The sequence below is a fragment of the Mustelus asterias genome, chromosome 13 (assembly GCF_964213995.1).
Source record: "Mustelus asterias chromosome 13, sMusAst1.hap1.1, whole genome shotgun sequence".
NCBI classification, from domain to species: domain Eukaryota; kingdom Metazoa; phylum Chordata; class Chondrichthyes; order Carcharhiniformes; family Triakidae; genus Mustelus; species Mustelus asterias.
In genome coordinates, this window is record NC_135813.1 from 54,264,039 (window position 1) to 54,282,923 (window position 18,885).

The window sequence follows — 18,885 nt, forward strand, 5'->3', positions numbered from 1 at the left end:
AAACTCAAACACAGCGAGGAGGGAAAGTTTGGGAGCTTGCACCACTGATCTCTGCACATGAGCGTCATGGACAGATTACAGAGCTGTATGTAACTATAAATGATATGAATGGTACTATTATAGGCATGACAGTATTGAGTTAGTCAAAACACACAAGTCAGTTTACATCCATAGGAAAACTAGCAAACTGCAGCTGCTGGATATCTGAAGCAGAGACCTGGACACACTCGATGATTAATTCAGTGTCTGCGCAGTGAGCAGAAATGGTTAACAATTCAGAAATCAGACTCTTCATCAGAACTGGAAGAGATTACAGACACGTGGCACTTAAAATAGGGGCAAGATAAAGGGAAGATACATAGATAAATATACCCACACACAAAACATGTATGCATACACACAAAACACACGCATGCATATGTGGCACACGTGCAACCATGCACACACAGACACAATCCACGCACATACGCAAAACACACACACATGCACGTGTACACGCACACACAAGAGGAGTTCACATCTGACTGGTTTTGATGTCTCCACAGTGAGTTTCAGTGAATTCGACAATGTTTAGATATCCTGACTGAGTGTGTTCCTCCAGCCCCGTGACAATTTACACTACACAACACACTGAGTCTATTTAATATTTCTTTAGCTTTGTGATTACCAAAACACAAACACGTTGGATGTCTGGGCAACACCAGTAGGGAAGCACGTCACTGCTTAATTCTTGTTATGTCACTTCAGCCCATTTTGACATTATGTTTTCCTTTCTTAGCCCTTGGGAAGATTTTGCATCAAAGTCAACTTTTGTTTCTTTAATGTGAGGGTCTACAGCTTCATCTTCCAATGAAACCCTACCTTACTCAAAGGTACACCATTGATCACATGATATATTATTCAGCCATGGACAATTTGATGGGATGTATGGGTGCTTTGCTGGGACAGGCTTTCAAATAATGATAGTTCAAGTGGCCAGGTTCAACTGTCTGAAGCTTAAACTGGTTTCAGAATCCCTCTTTACTGAACACATCTCTCGGAATTCCAACCTCTCATGAATACACAATCACCTCTGACAGTATCCCCGTGCACCCATTTCCCTCGGCAGAATGGGCCAGGGATTGTCTTCATCCTCCTCTGATTGGTTGACCTCCTCCTCGTGCTGCATCTCCTGGTCACTGGGCTGACCTTCTGTGTGCTCCTGGATGGTGGGCAGTGCCCCCTGCAGACTGCAGCGACGGCGCAGACCCACCAGGAGGGGCTGGGGCATGGAGCAGATATCTGCATTGTTACCCAGATCAATCCAGGAGAGCGCTGGATACTTGTTCGGCTCCTTCATCATCTCAGTCATTTCTTTGAGAATGTTCCGGGTCAGGCGGTTCCCATTCAGCGCCAGGTTGGTTAGTTTTGGAAGGGCTGCCAGGAAGGGCAACAGCAGGTGTAGACCATCATCAGACAACTCAGTGAAGCTCAGGTCTATGGAGGTCAGATGGTTTCCGTTCAGCTGCAAGTAGTACACTACACGGTGAATGTCCCTGGGAGACAGTGGCATTCCCGAGAGATTCAGGGAGTCGTTAACAAGGTTCTTCTGCAGTGCAGCCTTCAAGCTGAAAGAAAGACAAAGAATAGGTTATTTCAACCATTGTCCTTTCTTCCTGATCTGCCATTTCTAACCCCTGGCTCTGAACCTGACCTACATAATCTTACAAAGGGGTTATAGCTCATCCTTTAACTTTAACATGATCTTTGGACTGGGAGAATAGTGGGTCCCAATAACAAAGTTAGGTCTCATTACATCTGAATCCCATACGTTGTGGCCACATCAATGGGCTGGACAACATGTGCAGGTTTTGTATCTGAAAACCAGTTATACTGAGACATTCAGGTGTATGCTGGTGGAGTGAGGCACAGAGCAAGCCTGTGTATTTATTTAAGGGGAGATTCCTGAGCTGGTCTATGTCTGACTCCCACTGTTCTTCAATTGAAGTCACATTAGACCCTTATTGGGAATTGACCAGGCCCAGCAAAAAACAACTTGAACCAGTTAATCTGCTGACATGTTATTCAAGGAGATTTGAAGTTCATTGGTCAAACAATTAAATGATGTCGGAAACTGGGCAGAATAGTGGGTTGGTACATTTGTGTTTGACCCTGAGCTATGGATTGCGCTCCTGCCAAACTAATGAGAGGTTGGTTATCTGTGGGCAGTTCAACTCAAATCCTTATGTGAAACTTTAAAGCTGCTCAGAATTTAGCATCACAAGATCAATCTCACACTGAGAGGCTACAAGATGTCAGATTGGCACAGATGGGTAGATAGAGTTTTCAGAGGATAGGTCTATAATGGTGTTACTGTACCAAAAGAGCTTTCCTCTTAAATCAATTATTATAACTTATCAACTGATCTGATCTACAACCATTGTACCATCAATGAATTGAAAATAGTGAATAAAAATGAGGAAATATGAAAGAAGTGTGCAGAAATGAGCACTTTAATTGGTCCATTAATGAGGTGGTAATTGGTGAATGTTCCTGTAAATTGGTATTCCTCTCGATTCCTGCAGGTCTGAAAAAGATACAGAAGTCTGAGATCCTGTGCCAATCGACTCAAGAACAGCTTCTTCCCTGCTGCCATCAGATTTTTTTAATGGACCTACCTTATATTAAGTTGATCCTTCTCTACACCATAGCTATGATTCTAACACTACATTACTGCTCCTTTCCTTCTCCCCTATGTACTCTATGAACGGTATGCTTTGTGTTGCGTGCAAGAAACAATACTTTTCACTGTATCTAATACATACGACAATAATAAATCAAATCAAAAACATGGTGATCAGTGGTGATATGAAAGGTGGCACTCAACAGATATCCCAACACAGAATCCCAATATATGAAAAATTAAAAGCAGTGGAAGTCTGACCAGAGAAACGTTGAAGGAGCAGTTGAAGAAGCATCACCATTGACTCAAAAGTTGAGGACTCCACCAGAGTGAGTGTAACACCCTGAGTGACACAAAGTGAAGGAACCTGGTCAGATCACAATACGGGTGAGCAAAATTATAAAAAAAGCTGTACTTACACTGTAGAATAGGTGGCAGTCCCAGGGACTCAGCAGATTGCAGGAGCTGAAAAAAAGCCTGTGGCAGGGCTCTCAGCTAGTACCATAACACAAAGTGACTGGGCTAAAGTTAAAGAAAGTCTAAAGCTTAGAAAGAGAAATGGCAGAATGGAGAAAAGTACCCACAGATCTTAAAAAAAGGAAACAAATGCAGTTTTAAAAAAATGTAAACAAAAAGCTACGATTGCAGGGGTCCTGTTGAACCTGTATAAATCACAGAGCAGCAACTGAGAGGTTGCAGACCACCCGAGTGAAAAAAAATGGTTACTGCCTTAAAGGGGCAATGACATTTAAAGCTGCAATTCAACAAAAAAAGCAACCATGGATAGAAGAGCCGGACCCATTTTGGATAAGGGAGTAGCTAAACCAGACCATGGAGTAGGAGTCTCGGAGAAGGTAATTTTTCAGTTGACAGGACAATTACAGAATGAAATAAGGAATCAGAAGAAGTAAAAGCCGATAAGTTTTTCTTTCTTTTAGGTTTAATTGTGGGTGAAGTACTCCACAGCCAACGTATAGGTCAATATTCAACAACATTTGGTGAGATATTAAAATGCTGTGACAGATATTTTAAACTGCAAGTTGTGGAGAGTGTTGGCCCTGGAATAAAGTCTACAACCTGGATAAAGCACCATGGGCAACAAAAGACATCAGAGTGAGGGAAGCAACAAGATGGTTGTCGAGCCGGTCAGTACAATGAAATACATGAGCAGAAGAGTTTTCCAAGAATGCAGGTGGCAGTGCAAAGTGAGCAGATGGCTGGCGAATGAAGGGAAGCTATCCGAGCCCACTCAAATGAAGCAAAACGTGCAAAAGGAAATTGAAGCTGTTCCACAAGAAAATGTTTACATCAGAGCCAAGCTGGAAGATTTGAAGTTGAGTCAACGGGATGATGCACTGAAACCCAGAGTGAGTCGGCAAGAGGTCAACAAGAAACTAAACAGATCAGTTGATTGTCCTTCACAGTCAAATGCAAAAGGAATCTGTCACCATTCAGCAACATGAAGAAATGAAAACTGCTTTACACAGCAGCATGGAAGCACAACAGAAGAATCCCGAGACAACTTTGCTGAATTACAGGAAAGCTCAAGATGAAGCAAGCAAGCTTCGCACAAAAATGGAAAACCAGATGAAGAGTCCTCACATTACAAGAATCCCTCAGGATAAAGTCTATTCTTCTGAAAAATTCCAAAGAGAAGCTAAATTAATTTAATGTTACTCTAAGCAAACCGAAGAACCATGGCCTGGCGGGTTCTGGGGTGGTGGTAGGGAAGCATAAAATTACACGGACAAGTTTCCCTCTGGGTTCCTGCTCGCCTGCCCTGGTCGTGATTTTACAATGAGGCAGGCAGGGCCTCGGATGGGAAGACTGCCATGCCCCATTTAATGCCCTTAAGTGGCCTTTTTCCTGCCCAGTCTCAATGTTTAGGCTGATGGGCAGATAACAGCTTGGAGTAGGGGGGTGGGGAGAGACATCACGATCCCCCCAAGGTGTTCCCTGCCCTCCCTACCCTGGGTCCCCTGTGGTTCCTGGGACTTAGCTCCAAGCTGCTCCCTGTAGTACCCCCTCCGGCCACTGAAGTGCTGTACTTGGAGGGTCAAGAGAGCCGCCGGCCAATCTGATTGCATCTCACTAACTCACACTCTCCATGACACACTCACTGACTCCCATCTCTTTCTCTCATACACAATTGCACCTCTCTCTGTTTCTCTGAGTCAGACTCCCCTCCCGCCTGGCCTCCCCCTCCTATGTAAATAGTAAACAATGTTAAGAAAACGTCATGCAGACTATGTCCAAGTCGCACAAAGAGTAAGAGAAATCTAATGCAGTCAAAAGATAACAAGATCAAAAAGCTGAAGCAGATGACACAACATTAGCCAGCTTCACATCTGGAGATAATTCTGTCTGAATCAGCTGCCCAATGGGTGGTTAACAACTCGCTGCTATCAGGCCTGGCTTCAAGCTTTTGCTATGTAATGTCTGCTTTCAGACCTTCTTTGAACTTTCAGTAATATTCAGCTATTTTTCCTCAATGTGATATTTTTATTCCTCAGTATTGCAATCATCATTTGCAAACAGGCAGACTGATATTCCCAGCAGAGTGAAGAGAGAGCAAAGCCATGCTGATCTGTGATCTGAGTGACATTTATTTCAAGCAGCTCTGACAAGTCCTATTTTTCACAGCTTTGACCTTCTTTGCTTTTGAGAGGAAACCAGGCCAGGACCCACAAAGACATGGCAATTAGGGGGTGGAATTCTGGCTCCAGTGCAGAGGTTGGCTTTGATGTTGATTATTGATGACCTTTTATAATTAAAAAGAAGCAACTTCATTATGCAAAGTGGTGGGGGGGGGCGGGGGAGTCTCTTATGCCTTTGGTATTAAATTCACATCTGTGGAATTTCTGGAACTGCTGATTAAAAACAGGATTGACCATTCCAGTACTGATCTCCTGGAGGTGAGAGAACCAATCAACAGTCCCAATCAATTTCTGGAAAGGGCAGAGTGTGGGCCTGTATTAAATCGATTATCACCCCAGGGAAAATGGATGCGGCATTGTTGAATTTAACCCCCAGTCCCTTTAATTTGCTGTCTAGAATTCTTGGTGTGAACCAGTGTAAAGGCTGGCCAGTCACAGAATTCAGTCTGCACTCTCAGGATTCAGTCTGCACTCACATGATTTGCTCCAACAGCTCACTGACCTGGCACCACAGCACTCTAAGGCAAATAATTAATAACACACCAAAGCTGCTGACAGATCCTGCAGATTGCCGGCAGCAATCTACATGCCAAAAAAAACCCAATTACAGAACCCTCACAAGCTCATTGAAGAGTCGTCAAGGAGACACGTTCCTTTCACTTCATTTCACTCTTAAATGTCCGGATATCAGTTTCTATTAATAACTCAGAGCTCCCTTGCCTATCCTGACTCATCTCAGAGCCTCCATAGAGTACACAGACTTTCCACAGCAGGACAGGGAGGGGAAGGGACTGGGGACCAAGCTAGATGGGCAGGCAGTAAGGGGAGAATGGGGTAGGGTGGGGAAAGGGGAAATTTTCAAGTTTGCTGACGACACCACCACAGTGAGTCGGATCTCAAACAATGATGAGACAGCGTACAGGCATGAGATAGAGAATCTGGTGAACTGGTGCGGCAACAATAATCTCTCCCTCAATGTCAGCAAAACAAAGGACATTGTCATTGGCTTCAGGAAGTGTAAAGGAGAACATGCCCCTGTCCACATCAAAGGGGATGAAGTAGAAATGGTCGAGAGTTTCAAGTTTTTAGGTGTCCAGATCACCAACAACCTGTTCTGGCCCCTCCAAGCTGATGCTATAGTTAAGAAAGCCCACCAACGCCTCTACTTTCTCAGAAGACAAAGGAAATTTGGCATGTCCACTACAACTCTCACCAACTTCTACAGATGCACCATGGAAAGCATTCTTTCTGGCTGTATCACAGCTTGGTATGGCTCCTGCTCTGTCCAAGACCGCAAAGAACTACAAAGGGTTGTGAACGAAGCCCAGTCCATCACTCAAACTAGCCTCCCATCCATTGACTCTGTCTACACTTCCCGCTGCCTCAGAAAAGCAGCCAGCATAATCAAGGACTCCAGACATTCTCTCTTCCACCTTCTTCCGTCGGGAAAAAGATACAAAAGTCTGACATCACATCCCAACCGAATCAAGAACAGTTTCTTTCCTGCTCCCATCAGGTTTTGAATGGACCTACCTCGCATTAAGTTGATCTTTCTCTACACCCTAGCTATGACTATAACATTCTGCACTCTCTCCTTTCCTTCTCTATGTATGGTATGCTTTATCTGTATAGAGCGCAAGAAACAATACTTTTCACTGTATACTAATACATGTGACAATAATAAATCAACTCAAATCAAAGAAATGGTGGGAATAGCAGTGGGCATGGTGGAGTGTGAGGTCTGCGTAAGAAGGAAACAGAGGGAGAGATGATGAGGAAGGAGACCATAGAATCCCTACAGTGCAGAAGGAGGCATTTGGCCCATCGAGTCTGCACCAACCACAATCCCACCCAGGCCATGTCCCCATAATCCCATGCATTTACTCTGCTAATCCCCCTGACACTAGGGTCAATTTAGAACAAAGAACAATACAGCACAGAAACAGGCCCTTCGGCCCTCCATGTGCCCACTAGACCATTCTTTTGTATCCCTCTATTCCCAATCTGTTCATGTGGTTATCTAGATAAGTCTTAAACGATCCCAGCGTGTCCGCCTCAATCACCTTGCTTGGCAGTGCATTCCAGGCCCCCACCACCCTCTGTGTAAAATACGTCCCCCTGACATCTGTGTTGAACCTTGCCCCCCTCACCTTGAACCTGTGACCCCTTGTGTTCGTCACCTCTGACCTGGGAAAAAGCTTCCCACTGTTCACTCTATGCCCTTCATAATTTTATACACCTCTATTAGGTCGCCCCTCATCCTCTGTCTTTCCAGGGAGAACATGGCCAATCAACCTAACCTGCACATCTTTGGACTGTGGGAGGAAACCGGAGCACCTGGAAGAAACCTACACAGACACGGGAGAATGTGCAAATTCCACACAGACAGTGACCCGAGGCCAGAATTGAGCCCAGGTCTCTGGCGCTGTGAGGCAGCAGTGCTAACCACTGTGCCGCCCATGAGATGGGGAGAGGGATGTGGGAAGAGGAGGATGGGGAGATGGGGACAGGGAGAGGCGGATGGGGAAGCGGTGAGGAAGGAGAGGGAGTGAATATGAAAGAGGATGTGGAGGAGGTGAACATGCAGATGGTGGTGTTCCCATGCATCTGCTGCCCTTGTCCTTCTAGATGGTAGTGGTTGTGAGTTTGGAAGGTGCTGTCAAAGGAGCCTTGTTGAATTGCTGCAGTGCATCTTGTAGATGGTATACATGGCTGCCAGTATGTGTCAGTGTTGAAGGGAGTGAATGTTTAAAGTGTGGATGTGGTGCCAATCAAGTGGAGTTCTTTGTCCTTTAGGGTGTTGAGCTTCTTGAGTGTTGTTGGAGCTGCACCCATCCAGGCAAGTGGAGAGTATTCCATCACACTCCTGATTTGTGCCTTGTAGATAGTGAACAGGCTTTGGGGAGTCAGGAGGAGAGTTATTCGCTGCAGGATTCCTATACTCAGACCCGCTCTTGTAGCCACGGTATTTATATACACAGCCACAGTATTTGCGCTTTGACAAAGGGTCATCTGGACTCGAAATGTCAGCTCTTTTCTCTCCTTTGGGCGGCACGGTAGCACAGTGGTTAGCACTGCTGCTTCACAGCTCCAGGGACCTGGGTTCGATTCCCGGCTCGGGTCACTGTCTGTGTGGAGTTTGCACATTCTCCTCGTGTCTGCGTGGGTTTCCTCCGGGTGCTCCGGTTTCCTCCCACATCCAAAGATGTGCAGGTTAGGTTGATTGGCCAGGTTAAAAATTGCCCCTTAGAATCCTGGGATGCGTAGATTAGTGGGTAAATATGTGGGGGTAGGGCCTGGGTGGGATTGTGGTCGGTGCAGACTCGATGGGCCGAATGGCCTCCTTCTGCACTGTAGGGTTTCTATGATTTCTATGATTTCCTTACAGATGCTGCCAGACTTGCTGAGATTTTCCAGCATTTTCTCTTTTGGTTTCAGATTCCAGCATCCGCAATAATTTGCTTTTATCCAGTGTTTATATGGCTAGTCCAGTTCAATTTCTGGTCAATGGTAAACCCCAGGATATTGATAGTGGGGGATTCAGTGATGGTAATGCCATTGAATGTCAAGGGAAATTGTTACATTCTCTCTTGTTGGCGATGGTCATTACCTGGCACTTGTGTGGCACGTGTTACTTGCCATTTATCAGCCTAAGCCTGATTGTTGCCCAGGCCTTGCTGTATTTGAGAATTAGTGGTTTCACTGTGCAACTTATTCATTTGGCTGGGCCGTAAGATCATGTGTAATGAGGAAGGAGTAGTGTGATTGATATTCCACTTCTCACACATATCCTGACTTGCCAATATTATGCAGAACATTATTCATAATGATTTCTCTAGGCGCACCAAATAAACTGAAAATAGCTCTTGGGATGTGCACAGCTTTGTGCTTGATGTGATATGCACTTGTTTAATAATAGGGTACTTGGTTGTCAATGATGAAATCAGTGCCATGGACATGAAAGGGGGTTCGGTGTGATTTCAGACCAAGGATGGGTCAGAACCTCTTGTGGAATCAGTGGTCCTTTGTGCTGACCTGGCAAACGCTCTTGACATGCTTTGCAATTAGATCATAAGACCATAAGACCTAGGAGCAGAATTAGGCCACTTGGCCCATCGAGTCTGCTCCGCAATTCAATCATGGCTGACTTTTTTCTTATCCCCATTCTCCTGCCTTTTCCCGATAACCCCTGATCCCCTTATTAATCAAGAACCTATCTATCTCTAACTTAAAGATACTCAATGACCTGGCCTCCACAGCCTTCTGCGGGAAAGAGTTCTACAAATTCACCACTCTCTGGCTGAAGAAATTCCTTCTCATCTCTGTTCTAAAGGATCATCCCTTTAGCCTGAGGTTGTGCCCTCTAGTACTAGTTTTTCCTACTAGTGGAAACACTCTATCCACGTCCACTCTATCCATACCTCGCAGTATCCTATAAGTTTCAATAAGATCCCCCCTCATCCTTCTAAACTCCCAACGAGTACAGACCCAGAGTCCTCAACCGTTCCTCATACGACAAGCTCTTCATTCTGATAATCTCAAATTACACTCTATCAGGCTTGGTTCAACAACAAATTGATTCAAATCCAGATGTTTAATCAACCTCTTTATTTCATTATGTTACGACGTCGGGTCAGTCTTCCTTAATGATGCAGGCTCACAAAGCCTGCAGCCCTCAGGGGAGACTGAACACGCTTCTTTGTTTTGGTACAATACAAATACTTTTTTTCTAACGCATGCAAGCGACCCGATAGCCTACCAGCTATAACCCCAATATACTCGTTACCAATCAGAGGATAATAATACTTCGTGCACTCTTCGTGCTGACCTTCACTGGCCAGTCACATTCTGTGCACGTATGCTGCCACACAGAACACTTGTGTGATAACAAGTGATCGCAGCTGCATTCAGATTATCTTAGCAGGCAGTTGTCTGCAGAACAAGGCCATACCATCACATGACCTCACCCAACTGCCAGGAGCCAGGCAATAGTTTATACTCACTTGTACTATAATACTGTAAGCATTAGATTATTAATAGTTTCTACAATCAAGGAAGACATCACTATCCAAGCATCACTTCACACATATCCACATCCACAATTCCAGGGATCATTCTTGTGAACCTCCTGTGGACCCTTTCCAAGTCCAGCACATCCTTCCTTGGATATGGGGCCCAAAACTGCTCACAATACTCCAAATGGGGTCTGACCAGAGCCTTATACAACCTCGAAGTACATCCCTGCTCTTGTATTCTAGCCCTCTCGACATGAATGCTAGCTTTGCATTTGCCTTCCTAACTGCCTGAATCTGCACGTTAACCTAAAGAGAATGTTGAACAAGGACTCCCAAGTCCCTTTGTGTTTTTGATTTCCTAAGCATTCCCCATTTAAAAAATGCCTCTGCCTCCATTCCTCCTTCCAATGTGCATAACCTCACAGTTTTCCACATTGTATTCCACCTACCACTTCATTGCCCATTCTCCTCACCTGTCCAAGTCCTTCTGCAACCCCCCTGCTTCCTCAATACTACCTGTCCCTGTATATATCTTTGTATCATCTGCAAACTTAGCAACAGTGTCTTCAGTTCCTTCTTCCAAATCGTTAATGTATATTGTGAAAAGTTGTGGTCCCAGCACCGACCCCTGAGGCACACCACTAGTCACTGGCTGCCATCCTGAAAAAGACCTTTTTATCCCCACTCTCTGCCTTCTGCCAGTCACAGTAAGAAGTCTCACAACACCAGGTTAAAGTCCAACAGGCTTATTTGATAGCAAAATCCACTAGCTTTCGGAGCGCTGCTCCTTCGTCAGGTAAGTGGGAGTTCTGTTCACAAACATAGCATATAAAGACACAAACTCAATTTACAAAATAATGGTTGGAATGCGAATCTTTCTAGGTAATCAAGTCTTAAAGGTACAGACAATGAGAGTGGAGAGAGCGTTAAGCACAGGTTAAAGAGATGTGTATTGTCTCCAGCCGGGACAGTTAGTGAGATTTTGCAAGCCCAGGCAAGTCGTGGGGGTTACAGATAATGTGACATGAACCCAAGATCCCGGTTGAGGCCATCCTCATGTGTGCGGAACTTGGCTATCAGTCTCTGCTCAGCGACTCTGCATTGTCATGTGTCGTGAAGGCTGCCTTGGAGAACGCTTACCCGAAGATCAGAGGCCGAATGCCCGTGACCGCTGAAGTGTTCCCCAACAGGAAGAGAACACTCTTGCCTGGTGATTGTTGAGCGGTGTTCATTCATCCGATGTCGTAGCGTGTGCAATGGGTCTCCCCAATGTACCATACCTCGGGACGTCCTTTCCTGCAGTGTATCAGGTAGACAATGTTGGCCGAGTTGCAAGAGTATGTACCGTGTACCTGGTGGATGGTGTTCTCATGTGAGATGATGGCATCCATGTCGATGATCCGGCATGTCTTGCAGATGTTGCTGTGGCAGGGTTGTGTGGTGTCGTGGTCATTGTTCTCCTGAAGGCTGGGTAGTTTGCTGCGGACAATGGTCTGTTTGAGGTTGTGCGGTTGTTTGAAGGCAAGAAGTGGGGGTGTGGGGATGGCCTTGGCGAGATGTTCGTCTTCATCAATGACATGTTGAAAGCTCCGGAGAAGATGTCGTAGCTCCTCCGCTCTGGGGAAGTACTGGACGATGAAGGGTACTCTGTCTGCCGTGTCCCGTGTTTGTCTTCTGAGGAGGTCGGTGCGGTTTTTCGCTATGGTGTGTCGGAACTGTCGATCGATGAGTCGAGCACCATATCCTGTTCTTATGAGGGCATCTTTCAGCATCTGAAGGTGTCTGTTGCGATCCTCCTCATCTGAGCAGATCCTGTGTATATGGAGGGCTTGTCCGTAGGGGATGGCTTCTTTAACGTGTTTAGGGTGGAAGCTGGAGAAGTGGAGCATCGTGAGGTTATCCGTGTGCTTGCGGTACAGTGAAATGTTGAGGTGACCGTCAATGAAGATGCGTGTGTCCAAGAATGCAACCGATTCCGGAGAGTAGTCCATGGTGAGTCTGATGGTGGGATGGAACTTGTTGATGTCATCATATAGTTGTTTCAGTGATTGTTCACCATGAGTCCAAAGGAAGAAAATGTCATCGATGTATCTAGTGTATAGCATCGGTCCTGTGCGGTGAAGAGGTCTTGTTCGAACCTGTGCATGAAGATGTTGGCATATTGAGGTGTGAATTTGGTCCCCATGGCTGTTCCGTGTATCTGGATGAAGAACTGGTTGTTGAAGGTGAAGACATTGTGGTCCAGGATGAAGTGGATGTGTTGTAAAATTGCATCTGGAGACTGGCAGTTGAGTACTGAGGCAGTTGCAGCAATGCCATCATCATGGGGGATGCTGGTGTAGAGTGCCAAAACATCCATTGTGATGAGGAGTGCTCCTGGTTCAACTGCTCCATGTGTGCTGAGTTTCTGTAGGACGTCCGTAGTGTCGCGACAAAAGCTGGGGGTTCTTTGTACAATGGGTTTCAGGATGCACTCAACGTAGCCGGAGAGATTCTCGCACAGGGTCCCATTGCCCGATACGATGGGACGGCCGGGTGTGTTTGCCTTGTGTATCTTCGGGAGGCAGTAGAGATCTCCAACGCGGGGAGTACGTGGGATGAGAGCACGGAGGGTGCTCTGAAGGTCCGGATCAAAGGTCTTGATCAGTCTGTTGAGTTGACGCGTGTGTTCTTTGGTCGGATCTGTGGGTAACTGTCTGTAGTGTTCCTCGTTGTTCCGTTGTCGGTACACTTCTTTGCAGTAATCCGTTCTGTTCAGTATGACGATGGCCCCTTCTTTGTCTGTTGGTTTGATGACAATGTTGCGGTTGGTCTTGAGAGTGCGGATGACGTTGTGTTGTGCTTGGGTGATGTTCGGGGCTGTCTTGAGTGCGATTGATGAATCTGGTGTTGACGCACCTCCTGTTGGCTTGGGCATACATGTCAAGTCGAGGGCAGCGGCCTTCCGGAGGATTCCAATTCGACTCTTTCCTCTTCGGTTGTTGCACTGTGGATCTCTCTGTTGGCTGTTCCGGTTCATTGGCTGTCTTATTGTGTTCGCTGTTGGCCTCTTGGGGTTTGTGGAAGAACTCCCCCAGCCTCATTCGCCTGATGAGTTCCTCTGTGTCTGCTGCGAGACTGATGGGGTCTATTTTGGTGGTGGGACAGAAATTGAGCCCTTGGCTGAGAACTTCGATTTCATCTGGTTGAATTGTGTAGTCCGACAAGTTGACAATGGACTTCCCTGTAGTGGTACTGTTTTCTACTGTGGTACCGGGGGAGGCTTGGTTGCTGCTGGTGGTGATGCCGAGTATCTCAAGTTTCCTGTTCTTGGTGTGCATGTAGATGGTGTAGTTCCTTTGTCTCGTCTGCTTGGCAGAGCTTTGCAGCTGGTCTGCGTCCTGAGCGCAAGTTGAGAATATGGACTCTATCTTGATTTCCAGGATGTGGCAATCCTCTATCCATGCCAGGATCTTACCCTTAACACCATGGGCTCTTAACGTATTTAACAGTCTCCTATGCGGCACCTTGTCAAAGGCCTTCTGGAAATCTAAATAAATGAAGTCCGCTGGTTCTCCTTCATCTAACTTCCTTGTTACCTCCTCAAAGAACTCTAACAAGTTTGTCAGACATGATTCCCCTTGACGAACCTGTGCTGACTCAGTCCTAGTCCTATTTTATCATGCACTTCCAAGTATCAGCAATCTCATCGTTAATAATGGACTCTAAAATCTTGCCAATAACCGGCTATAATTTCCCATCTGCTGCCTCCCTCCCTTCTTAAACAGCGGTGTTACATTAGCTACTTTCCAGTCCTCTGGGACTGGAATTATTTGCTACCAAATAAACCTGTTGGACTTTAACCTGGTGTTGTGAGACTTCTTACTGTGTTCACCCCAGTCCAATGCCGGCATCTCCACATCACCCTCCCTGCTTCCAGTGATTCCTGAAAGATCACCACCAATGCCTCCACAATTTCCTCAGCTATCTCTTTTAGAACCCTGGGGTGTAGTCCATTCGGTCCAGGTGATTTATCCACCTTCAGACCTTTCAGTTTCCCCAGAACTTTCTCCTTAGTGATGGCTAAGTGATTAACTTCTTGATGGCGACTCCAGTGTCATTGTTCACACATGGCCAGTAGACTGTCTGTCTAGCAAGTCTTCTCATCCAATCTATTCCCATGTGTGAGTGATGAATTTGTTGAAGAATATCAGGTCGCAAAGATTCTGGTATGATGACCTGTCTCCCTTTAAAAATGACTGGCCAGGAGATGCCTAACTTGTCCAGATCAGGCCAAAATGGTGTCAGATTTTTGTGGACATGCTGAATGGAATCAGGACATCTTTCGAAGATGGCTTGCAATTCTGCAGGGTTGATCTTTTCCATTTCTTTTTGTAGCTTTTGGCATTTGCATTGCACAAAATGTACCTGATCAATTTGGAAATATCTTCAGGTTTGATGTCAATAAAGTCAACTTTAGATGTAAGGATACACCTTCTGTTTTCACTGGGTTAAACAATCTGCTACGTATATCTGATATGAACATCAAGTTACCTGTCTTGTACCTGATTTCACAGTCTTAACCTTGGATCTTTATCAAGCAACATTGCAATCTTGGTGGTGCACTGGTCAATGATTTTCACCAAATCATCTCCAGCTTGTGGTCGGTCTCCACCACAAATCCTTTGCCAACCAGATAGGTATGAAAACGATGATTCCAGACATTAAAGCTAATGTTTCCCCCTCGATGTTGGAGTAGTTGGATTGTGTTTATGGATTGAGATTTTGAAGCAAGTGCAGGTTTACCTGTTTGTCGTGTGCATGCTCCCAGACCTTTCTGTGAGGCTTCTGTCTCCAGGATCTCCCTCGGATTGTAAAATGACAATGTCAATGCTTCTGATAATGACTGTTCCAGTGCTTTGAAGAGATATGAGTGGTCTTTGTGTCACAGGAAAGGCACATCATTTCCCAACAATTCCCTTAGTGATGAAAATGTTTGAGCAAAATTGAGAATGAATGGAGACAAGAGATTAAAGAGACCTGGACATCTTCAAAGATTGTCCTCATCTTGAGGAGTTGACATGACTTTAATTCTCTATTTTACTTGGATCAGAACATATACCAGCACTGGAATAAATAGAACTGAAGAAATTAATTTTTTGCTCGTTTCAGGCTGTTAGACACCAATTCATCATTATGTGCCGCTTGTGTCAATCGATGCAGATTGTGGTCATGTTCTTGCTGTTCTTTCCATAATAGCTATATCATCTGCAATACAGATGCATCCTGGCGCAGTGCTTGCAACATGGTCCATGAGACCTTGAAAGAGATCCTGGCTAACAGATAGCATGAAAGAAAGTTACTGAAAAAGGTATCCTCCAAATGGGGTACAAAATGTAGTAAGCCCTTAGGACTTCTCTGCGAGCTATACTGATGAGTAACCATACTTGGCGTCAAGCTTCAAGAAGAATTTTGCACCTTCAAATCTCAGATTTAATTCTTCCAGTGTTGGTATTTTGTGAGGACAACATTTCAAAGTTGTGTTTAAATATCATAGATTGAGGCATTCACTCAACGATCCATCCTTCATTATGACTTGTGATCGAGCTGAACCAGTCTGTGTGCTCTTGTACTCTTCTAACGATTCCGTCTTTCTCCATTTTGTCTAGCATGACCATCAATTTGTCTTGTATGTTGGCATAATCGTCATTTTTTTGCTTGTCAATCACCTTATGTCTGATGGGATACCGGATGGTCATTCTTATTGTTGGAAGGTACCCGTTGTGTACAGTCTGTGTGGATCAGTGTACGGCTCTTTGTAGTTGTACCAGCCTTTGCTCTAATGCACAGTCACTATCAATGACCCTTTCTGTCACATGCCTCACAGAATTGAAGAAAAGCTAGCCATTCTCTTGGTGCTTGCAGAAGGTCACACCTTCCACATGTTCTGCTAGTTTTGGGTGTTCCACTGAGAGCATTGACAGTTGGGGGATTGTGCTTTGGATCTGTAAGTTTTATCGGCCTGTGAGGATCGATTCGTACTTATGTAAATCCTTGAGTAACTTTTCGATGCTCTACATTTTAAGCTTGTTCAGCAGAATCTTGCTGGAGTGTTTCCGTGGGAGTGGACACATCACCAACTCAATAATTCTGTCTGTTAGTTCTGCATCTGAAAAACCACTTTCCTCTACTAGTGTGTAAGTGTAGGTACGAAATTTGAGAAAGATTATTAAACACACAAGAGACTGTGTGGGTGGATACTCCAGGTTGTTGCAGGATTATAGTTATGAGGAGAGACTTGAGATTCTGGAAATTATTTCCAATGAACAGTTGACTGCTTAGTGCCCTGAATGTACATTTAAGGGGCCTGCAGACAGCACTGTGTTTGGCATACAAGGTTCAAAAGTCACACCGGCGGGATCTATCGGTCTCACCAATGGTGCACCCCTCCGTGGGTTTCCCAGTAGCGAGGGGTGCATTCAAATGGGAAAGCTCTTTGACAATGACAGGACCAAACGATCCCAGCACCAGCCAGTGACAAGCCACTGCGGTGGGTTGTATGGAAAATGCCACCCATCAGCTGAAAGCTAGTGTGTGAGTACAATGTATATCATTCCAAAGGCATTTCTGGTATTATTACCTCCAGGGGAACGACTGGTAGGGAATGCTATGTGTGTGTTTATACTGTTTGTCAATCAGCTGGTCCCACCATAGGAACCTATAATAGATAGTGCAGATAATGGGCGGATTTATGGAGTGGGGTTCTGAATGGATTGCAGCGTCAGCAGATGTATAAGTGGGGTTGATGGGGTGAACTGATAGGAGTGTAGAGTATTGGCGGCACTGTTTCACACACAGAATTATTGTCTGGCTATTCAAGTATACGTTGTTCACCATGCAAAAACACGTAGCCTACCCTTTTAAGATTCAATATGTGTAATATGGGGCCTGTTTCTGCAAACAGTAGTACTTAGCATTAGACAGTAAATATTTGAAACTATTTTGCTGGTATCACTCGCCTACTGATGATGCTCCTCCCCATCCATTAAGCAGCCCCTTGCTGTCTGCTCACATCAATCGGCAACGTGCTGAGAATACCTGCCAGGATTATGAATTGGAAAGTGAGGGAAAATCTCAAGCGGCTTCGAGGTTTGAAGCAACACCCCTCTGGTGGTCCCAGATGGCTCCTGCTGACAGAATGGATTTGTTAAGATTGATTTTGAGTGTGGAAAGATAAACTAAGCAAAGAGAGAGAGGGAGAGACACTAGCACAGACTGGCAGTGCCAGCCTCTATTCAGTAATATACACAAGCTCAGAGTCAGCAATGTCCTTTTTACATTCTTGTGTACTTGTGGAAGAGATGTCAGTCGCAGGAAATATAATATTTCCCCTCAGCCACACTCGACTGACAGGCATCAAGTCATTTAAATCAGCAGAAAGGCAGTGAGAGATGGAAGCAGTGAGTGCAATCAAAAGACTGATCTTCAGCTGAGCTTCCTGAATAAAGAGTACGTCTCTTCAAGTGGAATAGTGACCCGCACTCCCCCCAACAGGACAGAGTATCCCATCCACCAGGAGAAAGAATGTCCCCTCCACCCACTAAGAGAGATCCTCCCTCCTCTCAGGGTGTTGGAATGGAAGGTTTCTGCAGAGGGAACTGGGGATGTGCTTTAATGGATTTGTAAGATTTGGATGCTGCGTTGTGTTAGGCTTGAATAAATGGATGAGGCTGCAGATTCAGAAAATCAGCTGTAGCTCTGTAGTGATCTTAGAGTGGGAACCAGTCCCTGTGTGTGAGAAGTTTCTGGGAACCACCTTCGACTGAGGGGACACTATATGGACCTTGTTGCCTGACTTATTCACTTACTCTCGGTGGTATTTTCCCACAAAGTGGCAAAGTGTCAGGTTCTGACTGAAAACTCGTGTGTTTCTCCCCAGGGTAACAGTCAGGATTTCTCTCCAGATCCTCTGACACTCATTCCTGAGAGGCGGGGCCTAATCTCATCATCAAGGCCTGCTCCACAGAGATCAGGGTGCCATTATTTCAATCTCAAAGTTAAGACACAGTTCCCCTTGCTGCCCCCACAGACATATAGATCCCCAGCAAACAAAGGGTAGACCCCCAAACCTCTACCACAGAGCCAACCTCCTCCCCCCAACCACTAAGTGTTGGGTCACACCCCCACCACACATCATACGTGACCTGAAACTCCGTGCCCCCCAACCCCCATCATAGAATCCCTACAGTGCAGAAGGAGCCATTTGGCCCATTGAGTCTGCACCAATTCTCCGACAGGGCATCTTACCCAGGCTCTATCCCGTAACCCCATGTATTTACCCAACTAATTCCCCTGACCTTTTTATTTACTCATTCGTGGGACATGGGTGTCGCTGGTTGCCCAGCATTTATTGCCCATCCTAGTTGCCCGAGGGCAGTTCAGAGTCAACCACATTGCTGTAGCTCTGGAGTCACATGTAGGCCAGACCAGGTAAGGACGGCAGATTTCCTTCCCTAAAAGACATTAGTGAACCAGATGGGTTTTTTCCCGACAATTGACAATTTCATGGTCA

General features: G+C 45.5%; 1 protein-coding gene across 1 annotated transcript in view; it reads right to left on the reverse strand.

Moving 5' to 3' along the window:
• Nucleotides 1-924: 924 nt before the first annotated feature.
• LOC144502629 (leucine-rich repeat-containing protein 75B-like) overlaps nucleotides 925-18,885 on the reverse strand; it is a 68,480-nt gene continuing 50,519 nt past the window's right edge. Inside the window, exon 3 of the mRNA XM_078226783.1 lies at nucleotides 925-1,607. Within this exon, the coding sequence (XP_078082909.1) occupies nucleotides 1,067-1,607 (541 nt within the window). The 3' untranslated portion in view covers nucleotides 925-1,066. The remainder of the gene's footprint in view (nucleotides 1,608-18,885) is intronic.